Source organism: Ipomoea nil, unplaced genomic scaffold (genome assembly GCF_001879475.1).
Source record: "Ipomoea nil cultivar Tokyo-kokei standard unplaced genomic scaffold, Asagao_1.1 scaffold2942, whole genome shotgun sequence".
Lineage (NCBI taxonomy): Eukaryota > Viridiplantae > Streptophyta > Magnoliopsida > Solanales > Convolvulaceae > Ipomoea > Ipomoea nil.
Window position 1 is genome coordinate 1,226,512 of NW_017619370.1, and position 12,502 is coordinate 1,239,013.

At 35.0% G+C, this 12,502-nt stretch overlaps 1 protein-coding gene across 1 annotated transcript; it reads left to right on the top strand.

The window, feature by feature from the left end:
* Positions 1–5,958: 5,958 nt before the first annotated feature.
* LOC109162492 (probable alpha,alpha-trehalose-phosphate synthase [UDP-forming] 7) lies at positions 5,959–10,111 on the top strand. The gene is made up of 4 exons (XM_019311199.1): positions 5,959–6,209; positions 6,466–8,616; positions 8,698–8,971; positions 9,409–10,111. The coding sequence occupies exons 2-4, from the start codon at positions 6,635–6,637 to the stop codon at positions 9,724–9,726; spliced, it is 2,574 nt and encodes an 857-aa protein (XP_019166744.1). The 5' UTR covers positions 5,959–6,209; positions 6,466–6,634; the 3' UTR covers positions 9,727–10,111.
* The last annotated feature ends 2,391 nt before the right edge of the window (positions 10,112–12,502 follow it).

The window sequence follows — 12,502 nt, forward strand, 5'->3', positions numbered from 1 at the left end:
CACTTTAAGAGGTTGCTCCCACACAGTCACTGGTGCGACTCGATCACAGTTCATTGTTCTCAAATTTCACTCATCTGACCAACTGAGCTGCCCTTGAGGACATCGTTAATACATATATGAACAGTCGATGCTGCCCGCATGGGTAACTCAACTGGTCATAGAAGTGAAACTTTGGAAGAATGACCAGAGATCGGGTCTCACCAGCGGTAGTGTGGGAGCAACCTCTCAAAGTGAGGAGGGCTCCTTGTGCGCAGTGAGCACCGGTTTGAGTCACCATGATTTACAACCTCCCACCGCTCTGTCGGACCGGGGTGTGGGGGGGCCCTTAGGGTTGGGGTTCAGCCTTTTGGAAGAATGGACAGTCGATGCTTAGGTGATGCATTAGAACTTAGACGACTTTATTGTAGAAATTATAGTCAAATGTTGGTAAAGAATAAGAACAGAAAAAGAGTTTGATAAAAATGTAAATTTCAATGACCATTAATACCATGACTAGGATGGGATCCAAATCCTATAATCCTACCTTGTATGTTAAGAAAATAATAATAATAAGAGACGCCGTTTTTGAATTGTTGCGTTTAGAAAAAAACGATCTCCAGCTACTTAAGACCTAGGTTGTTCAAAATCATATCCACTATATGGATATAAAATATTATCTTCACTCAAGACCCACAGACAGCAGGCCGAGGAGAAAATGTTGACCATATTAATTAATTATACCTAGTAATATATAATTACAAAAAGGCTTTTATATATATATATATATATATATATATATATATATATATATATGATCAAATGAGAACATATCCTTCTGTAAAAAAGAAGACTAATTTCAATCGTCTATTAAGATTCGTGGTTGAGGGTTTTAGTATAATAAAAAAAAAAACAAAACAAAACAAAATACGTAGTCAATTTTATAATTAAAAAAAAAATTTAAAGCAGAATCCATTTTATAATTATTGTAAATTTGAAAGTTTAGCAATGATAAGATCTTAGCTTTTGATTTCTCAAGATGGATGTGGCGTGTGTTTGGTGTGTTTATTGATGAGAAATTACGTTACTATATATATATATATATATATATATATATATATATATATATATATATATATATATATATTAATGAATACATGCTCATTTATTTTGCAATTATTTAATGACACTTTTCTGAAAGGAAAAATAATAATAAAACATGAAAGTTAATTTAACATTTCATTATTTGTCAATTATAATGAAATTTCTATTTTAATCCTAGTACTTGATTATTATGTTAACCAAGTTTATTCTATTGCTTCTTTTTTTTTTTTTTCAAAATGACAAAACGTAATTCAAAATATAGAAAATATTAACACATGCAAAAGTGAATGACAAAAATTGGCGAAACATTCAAAATCGTACATGGTACTTTGAATATTTCAAAATGAATATGTTTGACTAAAAAAAGATAACAAATTACACTCAATTAAAGTTATATAATCAATGACAAATTGATTTGTTCGATTTGGCCAACCTTGGACAAATGAAAAACTAAGGGACTTTGGTGCTTGAGCTAGCCTCGAAGAGAAGGTGAGTGAAACTCTTATAATCAGATGCCTTGATAGGTTAAAAGCGAGAAATTAATCATAAGAAAATTCTATAATACCTATCATAAAATTGATGACTATTAAGAATATAAACAAAACTGGAAAGAGTATATATAATTGATTAAACATACATTATCTTTTATTTCTAACCACTGTTCATATACTTTCTCAACCTACTGAAACACAAAGAACCAGAAACACAAAGAACCAATAACGCCTCTATTGAGGCTCGAACTCATAATCTTCTAAATGGAAGTCCAACTCGGGTACCATTAGACCACGTAGTCCTGGTAAAAATCATAATTGTTTATTTTGAAGTATGGATATAAAACTAAAGAGGGGTATGTAGTTTTTGAGAGGCATGAGGTTTTTTGTTTCCATAAAAAAAACATCATCAATTATATAATGACAAGTTGACAACCTAATTTTTGAGTCAAACTCCATCACCTCCAAACCTATCCATTTCGCATCCACATGTTTCATCACTTCCCAATTCCCACTTTTTCCTCTTTTGTCCTTTTCCACAATTCCATCCAATGAACAGATGCCATTTATCTGGAAACATAAGGGCATTTTTGTCATTTCCAGCGCAATCCACTTGACCCATCCGGATTTACATGACAACCCAGTCTACTTGCCGACCACCAAATCCCTTATGGATATAATATAGTCGTATTCTTAGGGACTGTTTGGTTCAACGCACATTTTTTAAAGATGTAAAAGTTTCCTATGAATTAATGACTGTTTTGGTCCCTCGATTATGTCATAATTATCAAATTGATCATCGACTATTAATTTTGACCAATTAAATAACCAATTATTGATTTGGTCTTCCATTAAACTGATCGAGGATCAATTTGATAGTTACAGAAGACTAAATCAGTTACGAAATCAATAGTTAAAGATTTAATTGGTCAAAATTAATAATTGAGATCTAATTTAATAATTAGGACATAGTCGAAGGACTAAAACAGTCATTAATTCTAATATCATGTAACTTAAAAATATAGAGAAAACTTGATTCTCAATTTCTCATGAAAACTATTCAAATAAACTAAAAATATGTTCGAATTTTGAAAATTCATCTTCTATTGTTTTTTTTGTTTTTAACCAAACAAGGCAATATGATGTTATCATATTCATATTTTTTAGATTATGCACGGCCGTATTTTTAGTTTTGGTGGCCCTGTTCTGGTAAATAAATTTGGCCCTACCAAAATCACAATTTTTAAAATCAATACATACAAGTTTCGAATCTTTGTCATCCAATTTAAACTTAAAATACAATAAACACACATTCTTATTATATCTTCATAGAATATTTTAAATTCAATTGAAAACTTTTAATTTTTATTTTTAAACTAGATAGATAAAAATTAATTATTAGACCTCTAAAATTTGGGGACCCTGTGCGGTAGCCCAGCTTGCACAGTCTAAAATCCGGTCCTGAGATTATGTTAGATAAATTTACAGTCATTACTTAAGGGTATACACCAGTAAATTCTTATATAGTGTACTAACTCGCAAATTAAATATAATAGGTAAATCACACTAAGAAAATCATATGCGACGAACACCTTCTTATACATATCCACCCATTCTCCCACCCCTTTCCATGCTTTTATCTCATTTGTTTATCGATATTAATATGGTGTCATCTAATTAATTCAGAAAAATAGATCATAATTTTTTTTTCTAATAAAATCAAAATATGTGACAAAAATTTTACACCCTAAAAATACACGTATCGTTTTCCTTTCACATAGGACACATCCAAGTTGCAAGCCAAGTGTTTCCACCCTGGCTAAGACACAGCTGGCATTTCTCTCTTTTTTCCTAATTTTTTTTTCCCATTTTTTGATTGGAAAAAGAAAAAAAAAATTAGTACTCTCCCCATCTGTAAACCAACAACCACCATTGGAAAATTGTCACTTTAATGGATAATGCAACTTTATTTTTTTTTATTGTACAATTGTAATTACTGTCACTTAATTAACCTTTTTATAAATTATTTAAAATCAATTTATTGACGAACTCAAATTAAGTAATTTGATTTAATATTAGTTATTTGTTCAATAAATAAATTACGATATATCTTAATTAAGAAAATAAATTATTTATATTCGGATCACTAGTTGTTAAGTAAATATAAATATTTCTTTTTTGGTAAAGTATAATTATGAATGTGTTTATATGATGGTTTAACTAAATTTGCCATTTTGCAACTTGTTTGAAAAAATAATAAAAATAAAATAAAAACAAGTTTGCTGATACAGTGAGTGACGTAACCAGATGACAGGTCAGCAACTGTTTGAAAAATTCACCCCTTATCCGCTAAATTTGACTCCTATGTTTTCCCCTACATCGCGGCCCACAGTAATCATCACCCTGCATCCTATAGAAGCCCGACGCGTGGGAGACCGCAGACCATTATCCATTACTCATTGTATATGGTGTGGCGTGGGACCCAGCGCAGACTAGGGGAGACCACCATCGATGAAAAATATGCACGAGACATTTCTCTTTCACATCCTTTTTCCTGATTTTAATTTTTAAAGTAATTATAATATACAATAAGAAAAAAAAAAAGTCGATTGATTAATATCAATAGTTGATTCTCAAGATCAAAAGTAAAATAAAATTAAAATATTGAGTAAAACAAAATAATTAGGTTGATTATAGTGATGACAATAAGACTCATATTTCTAATTACTTAAGTTTTTTAGTGTCTCAGATCATAATTCGATTGATTAGTCAATGTAAAAAGAGCTAATAACTCTGGTGTGATGGTAGTTGAGTGATACATGATTTTATTTTTATCGGGATAAAGTATTGAATTGGTTAAATTGTAGACAACAATGTGGCAATGGTAAATGCTTTTGGGAAGGATGTAAGCCAATGCATCATAAATTAATATCGTTCAGTCGAACTTCAAGAACATGTGGGAGCTTTTGAGATTATAGTGTACATCTTTACTTTTTCAATTGAAATTTTGAAAATTAGAGTGATGATTTGTTATGATAACTTTAATCGTAATTCATTTAAACGAGTGTTTGAAAATTGAATGGGGTAGTTGACCGATTGAATTTACTACTCAAAACATATAATTTGGGAAATGTTTAAGTTGTTGAGTCAGTGATTAACATCACTCACCCGGATTTCAAAAACATGTGGAGCTTTCGGGATTAAGTGTAGTCATTTCATTTTCAATTGAAATTTTGAAAATTAGAGTGATAATTCGCTCTAATAACTTTAACCGTAATTCATTTAAACGAGTATTCAAAAAGAGATTGGAATAGTTGACTGTTCACATTTACTGCTCGAAACGTACACTTTGGAAAGTGTGTAAGCCGGTGAGTCAATGATTAACATCACTCATCGGGATTAAAGTGTAGTCATTTCATTTTCAATTGGAATTTTGAAAATTAGAGTGAGAATTCGCTCTAATAACTTTAACTGTAATTCATTTAAACGAGTGTTTAAAAAGAGATTGGAATAGTTGATTGTTCACATTTACTGCTCGAAACGTATACTTTGGAAAGTGTGTAAGCCGGTGAGTCAATGATTAACATCACTCATCGGGATTTCAAGAACACGTGGAGCTTTCGAAATTATAGTATAATCATTTATTTTTCGAATGAAAATTTAAAAATTAGAGTGGTGATTCATTCTAATTACTTTAACCATAATTCTTTTAAATGAGTGTTTAAAAAGTGATTGGAGTAGTTGACTACTCACATTTACTACTCGAAACGTACACTTTGGGAAGTGTATAAGCAATTGAGTCAGTGATAAACATCACTCACTCCAATTTTAAGAACCCATTGAGATTTCGAGATTACAATGTAATAATTTCTTTTTTTCTTGAAATTTTAAAAATTAGAGTGATGATTAGTTCTGATAACTTTAACTATTATTTAAACCAGTGTTTAAAAAGTGATTGGAGTAGTTGACTACTCGCATTTACTGCTTGAAACGTATACTTTGGAAAGTGTATAAACAGTTGAGGCAATGACTAATATCACTCACCCGAATTTCAATGACACACGGAGTTATTGAGATTACGATGTAATCCTTACTTTTTCAAATGAGATTTTAAAATTTTCGATTGATGAGTCGTTCTAATAACTTCAAACGTTGTCTATTTAAACGAGTGTTTAGAGAGTGATTGAAGCAGTTCACCGCTAATAGAATTTTCTTCTCCAAACGTAGCCTAGAGGAGGAGGAACGCGGATGCCAAGGAAAGGAGGCGTGTAAGTACGGTAGAAAACAACCGCGTGACAGTAAAAACCACGTGTGTTCCAGTTGGCACCACTTAGGTGTCTGCTGGCCGACCTTATCCTGTTTTTATTTATTTACTTTTATTATTTATATATATATTAAATAAAATTGTATAAGGAGAGTATATTTTTCATGAAAAATGTTGGATTTTGCTTAATCAAAACCGCAGGGAGACAATTGACAGCGAGGCAGAAGGAAGAATTGTGTAGAGAGAGAAAGAGAGAGTGAACCCTATATTTTTCATTCTGACTTGGGAGCAGAGGTTTTTATGCATTTTGACCACCTTCTGGTTCTCAGGGAAAAGGGCTTTTGGAGCAAAAGATTTCAATCATTATACACAAGGTTAGTTTTGGGGGTTTCAGATTTGGGGTTTTTCATATTTTTGCGCATTTATTCTCTCGTTTTTATGATTCTGTTAAATTCCCACTTCTCGGCTGAGTGTTTCTTTTTTTGGGGTTGTTTCGTAATCAAATCAAACCTCTTTTTCTCTGATAAAGATTCAATCTTTACTCTGCATTACCAAAATGGGTTTCTGTTTGATTGCTTGGATCTAGTGGTGTTTCTTTGGCTTTCTTTGAACTTGTGTTCTTTGTTTCAGATCCTGCTTTAACTGCTCCTGATTTTGCTGCCAAAATTTTATACTGGATTTGGTTAAGGAAGCTGATTTAATTTGAATTCGTGGGAAAGTAGGCTTTGGTTTGGTGGGTACTTGTATGGGATTGTGAGGACTTGTTTAAGGAGATTGTGAACTAAAAACTGGTGAAAATATGATGTCCAAATCGTATACCAACTTGTTAGATCTTGCTTCTGGGAATTTCCCGGCGATGGGGAGAGAAAAGAGGCGGCTGCCAAGAGTAATGACGGTGGCCGGAGTAATTTCTGAGCTTGATGATGATCAGGCTAGTAGTGTTGCCTCGGATGCCCCGTCGTCTGTTATTGTAGATCGAGTAATAATCGTAGCTAATCAGCTCCCCGTAAAAGCTAAACGTAGGCCGGATAATAAAGGGTGGAGTTTTAGTTGGGATGAGGATTCTTTACTTTTGCACATAAAGGATGGATTGCCAGATGAGATGGAGGTGATTTATGTAGGGTCTTTAAGGGTTGAGGTTGATGTGAATGAACAGGATGATGTTTCCCAGTTACTGTTGGATAGGTTTAAATGTGTCCCGGCTTTTCTCCCCCCGGACATTTTGGCGAAATACTATCATGGATTCTGCAAACAGCATTTGTGGCCGCTCTTCCATTATATGCTCCCGTTTTCTGCTAGTCATGGTGGGCGGTTTGATAGGTCGTGGTGGGAGGCGTATGTTGCAGCCAACAAGATTTTCTCTCAGAAGGTCATCGAGGTGATAAATCCCGAGGATGACTATGTTTGGATTCACGACTATCATCTAATGGTTTTGCCAACGTTCTTGCGCAGGCGTTTTAATCGGTTGAGGATGGGGTTTTTCCTGCATAGCCCTTTCCCGTCATCGGAGATATACAGGACTCTTCCCGTGAGGGAGGAGATTTTGAAAGCGCTATTGAACTCTGACCTCATTGGTTTCCATACATTCGATTATGCCCGCCACTTTCTTTCTTGTTGTAGTCGTATGTTGGGTATCGAGTACCAATCGAAACGAGGGTATATTGGGTTGGAATACTATGGGCGGACCATCGGGATTAAAATTATGCCCGTCGGGATTCACATGGGGCAGATTGAATCCGTGCTGCAACTTGCAGATAAAGAGTGGAGAGTCGAGGAGCTCAAGCAGCAGTTCGAAGGTAAAACCGTGGTTCTTGGCGTTGACGATATGGACATCTTCAAAGGTATCGATCTGAAGCTTTTGGCAATGGAACAAATGCTATTGCAGCATCCGAAGTGGCAGGGAAGAGCGGTTTTGGTACAAATCGCCAACCCGGCTCGAGGAAAGGGCAAGGATCTCGAGGAAATACAAGCGGAAATTAAAGCTAGTATCGAAAGAATCAACGACAAATTTAGGCTGCCCGGTTACGAACCCATCGTCTTTATCGATCAACCGGTTTCTCTTGGTGAACGAGCCGCCTATTACACTGTTGCTGAGTGCGTGGCGGTCACGGCTGTAAGGGACGGTATGAACCTTACTCCGTATGAATACATCGTTTGCAGACAAGGGACCCCGGGATCGGTGTTCAATTCAGAATCGAGTGCTCCGAAGAAGAGTATGCTAGTGGTGTCTGAATTCATCGGGTGTTCTCCGTCCCTGAGCGGTGCTATACGCGTTAACCCGTGGAACGTCGAAGCCACCGCTGAAGCATTGAACGAGGCGATCTCTATGGCTGATGGCGAGAAGGAGTTGCGCCATGAAAAGCATTACAAATACGTTAGCACACACGACGTAGCGTATTGGTCGAGAAGCTTCTTCCAAGATCTGGAGAGAACGTGCAAAGACCATTTTAGAAGGCGGTGTTGGGGAATCGGTCTGAGCTTTGGTTTTAGAGTCGTGGCACTCGATCCGAATTTCAGAAAGTTGTCTATCGAAGCAATTGCTTCTGCTTACTCCCGAGCCAAAAACCGGGCGATATTGTTGGATTATGATGGGACTGTCATGCCTCAAACGTGCATCAATAAAGTTCCAAACAACCAGATCATCTCGATCATTAGCGCACTGTGCGATGATGCTAAAAATACCGTTTTTCTCGTGAGTGGAAGAGGAAAGGATAGTTTAGGGGAATGGTTTTCTCCGTGCAAAAAACTTGGTATCGCCGCCGAGCATGGCTACTATCTAAGGTGAGTTCTGCTTCTCCATATATACACGTTCGTTAATACTTTCGGTCTTTTTCTTACCCAAGTACTTATATGTATTGTCAGGTGGTCGGTTGATAAAGAATGGGAGACCTGTGGACAAAGCACGGATTTCGGGTGGAAACAGATTGCCGAACCGGTAATGCAATTATACACAGAATCTACTGACGGTTCTTATATCGAACCGAAAGATAGTGCATTGGTTTGGCATCATAGAGATGCAGATCTCGGGTTTGGGTCTAGCCAAGCAAAGGAGATGTTAGACCATCTCGAAAGCGTTCTTGCAAATGAACCGGTTGAAGTGAAGAGTGGGCAATTCATCGTCGAAGTGAAACCTCAGGTATTTTCTTTCCGTGTATGGAATAAGACATTATAATTAATCCGTTTTTAAGAAAAGTGTGTTTAATTAAGCATTCAATACTTTAGTCCTTACTACAATTGGTAAGGCTAGAAGAGCATGATTTAATGATGTTCGATGATACCTTATTCCGTTTATGTAAATGTTCTTCTTTTACATACCATATATTAGACATTGATTTAATTCCCAAAGAGAGTTAACCGGAGAGAATCTCGATTCCTTCCTTCTAGTGTTAGGTTTTAGGTTTTTGAAAATGCGGTGTTCATGATTATACATGAAATATATAGTATAATAATGAATGTGAATATAGATGAGGAAACCGAACGAAGTTACATTTCCCCCTTTAGTTGGCTTATTAGTCGTTTACTTTAGGTGCAATTTGTCTAAATTTTCATTTTTATCGTCTGTTGTTCTACCAGGGCGTGAGTAAAGGTCTAGTGGCCGAGAAGATCTTCTCGGCGATGGCTGAGAATGGGCGGCAGGCGGATTTTGTGCTGTGCATAGGCGACGACAGGTCTGACGAGGACATGTTTGAGATAATCGGAAGTGCGATTAACAGCGGGGCCCTCTCGTCGAATTCATCGGTGTACGCCTGCACGGTCGGGCAGAAACCGAGTAAAGCCAAGTATTATGTCGATGACACGAGCGAGGTACTTAACATGCTCGAAGCTCTTGTTGAAGAATCCCGGTCCCTAAGTTTGGAAATCCCCCCCACCCCCACAGGAAGCTCGGTTTGAATTCGTGCTCGCCATAAACAGGTCGGGATTTACGTGATGTATATGTACTAAACGTAACGGCTCGAGTCTATGAAATCGAAGTTCAGACGAAGCAACGGGATTCTGGGGTGTGTGGGAATATGAAGTATTATTGATCATTGGTGAACTTCTTTGCCTGGTGATGTAAGAATGGTTTGTTCTGACATGAAAGTGAAAAAGAAAAAGAAAGAAAAAAAAAAACTGGTTCTGAATCAGAATTGTATACAGCTTGTTCAATTTCTTCTTTTATGTTTCTCTTTCAGGAATTGGAATTTTTCTCTTTTCTTTTCTCATCTTTTTTGTTAGACTAAAATTATTGGATTGATACAATTGTAAATGTTATAGAAATCTTTTCTTTTTCTTGTTTCTTTTCTTCTCTTCTATATTTTCTCAATTGCAATCCAAAGAGTTAATGCTCTATCACCGGGATTTGATTCTGTGATTTTTCTCAAGAAGAATTACAAGGTGTCATCTAAACACAGTGTTTGGCCGTTGATAAAAAAATTTATTTAAATAAAAACAAATTTTAATTTGAGAAAAATAAATTATTGTTGTGTTTTGTTATCCTACTTTTCATATTCTTCTTGCATATATATTTTTTATGTATGAACGTTTGAGTTTTTATATTAATGATTTTTATTTATTTATTCCCATCAAAAAATTAATAAAATTATATTTTAAATAAATTTTTCATAAAATTTAAATTCAATTTGTTTTTAATTATTTTTCATGAACCAAACTTGCGAGGCCTAATAATAAGTTGATTAATTATAACTTAGGGTGTGGAATTAGAATGGAAATTAAATAAATGTTCTAAAAATTTGGAATGAAACCCTTCTAAAATAAAGGAATGAGTTTTTAATTAATAGAGTATTCTGAATCCATAGTAGTATTTTAAAAATCAGTCAATCAAACAATAACAATCATTTTCATACTCATTCCTAAGTGCTAAACCTATCAACCAAACACATCTTTAATGTGATTATAGGGTTTTAAGATAAGATTTGCTTAAAGCATGCTTGCAGTGTTCATACTACTTAATACACAAGTATTTAAAGAACATTACTGCATAGTTAATACATTCTTTTCACTGTTAACTTCTCTCTTTTTCCTTTTAATTTTCTCCTTAGGATTTGCGCTTTTAGATTCAAAATCTTTATCTTGTCGCAAGTGGATATGGATACAAATCTTGTTTCGTACGTTGTAACGGTACTTTTCACCGTTTAAACTTTGTTCCTCTTCCAAGGTACCATGTTTGAATAAATATTAAAAGAGTTAATACCCAAAATCGTCCTCGACTATAGTGGTTTTTCTCAATTTCGTCCTAAATGACTTTGGTGACCTAATATCGTCCCAGACTTTTGTGTTTCGCTCAATTTAGTCCTCCATTTGTTATTCCGTCAAATTGGTGTTAAATAAAGTGACAATTCAGTAATGTCAATATTGATCTCTCTTTACTTTCAAGTTGTGAAGTGCGAAATTCCTCTTTCTTGTACGAATTACACCCAGAATTACTCCCGGATCTGCAAATCAAATTTTATATTCGCAGTTTTAGGAGTAATTCTGGGAGTAATTCGTAAAAAAAAAAGGGATTTCGCAGTTCACATGTCTATGAGTAAAGAGATGCCAATATTAAAATTACTGAATTGTCTATTTATTTAACACCAAATGGACAGAATAACAAATGAGGGACTAAATTGAGCAAAAACACAAAAGTATGGGACTAAATTGAGCGAAACACAAAAGTCTGGGACGATATTAGGTCACCAAAGTCGTTTAGGACGAAATTGAGAAAAACCACTATAGTCGAGGACGATTTTGGGTATTAACTCAATATTAAAACTAGAAGTCTACATCTATTTTATATTACTAGAACTCGAATCTATTAGAGCATTCACAATAGTGAAGTTATTTTGTAGTTTTTGAGAAGTTTTTGTGGGTGTGATTAGGAAAGAGAAGATGAGTAGGAGAGAAAAAAGAAAAAAAAGATTAAACTAAAATTGATTTTTTAAAAAATAAATAAATAAATAAATAAACAGAAGTGTCAAGGCGCCTGCATTGCACGCGCCCGTGTGAGCTGCAGCTATGCGCGCGCACAGCACCTGTCCCTCTTCATTTAATAATTCTGACATTATTTTGGGTTTTTGTAGCCAATTCTTTTTTAGCTAATGAGAAAAAGATATGAACACTAATAAAACCAGGAAAGACCAATCACAAATACCAGTGAAAGCGGAAAAGAGATGGCCTGGGGGAATGGAATACGGGAGGCGAGAAGTCATTTTTCAAATATTTCTCAATTAATTCTTCCCATATATCTTGAACAAGAGTTATTTAATCTAACATTCTCCCCAAAATATCCTCTGATAATATTGCTCTTATTTTCTTTGATAATTTATATCTTAGTTGTTCAATCTCTCAAAGATACACAAATCATTAGTTAATGTATCATAAGGGGTGATATTTTTGTCCGGCAAGAGCTATCCACAAAGGGTGTTGGTCGAGACAGCAGGACAGTAGTCATAGAAGTCGAATAAATTCGTTAATGAGTGTGTAACAACTCACTCACCGAATCAACTAGTCTCGAAAATGAATGACGCTTAAGCGTGTGACTTATCCTCAACTGTTGGGACAAGAGTTAGGTCCCGATGAATAGGAGAATACTAGTGTCAATAGTACGTGTATCATGCACAACACGGCACCAATACCGTTTGCACCTTAAAAGCTCTCATGTGTGTGTGTATATATAGATTGGTGTATA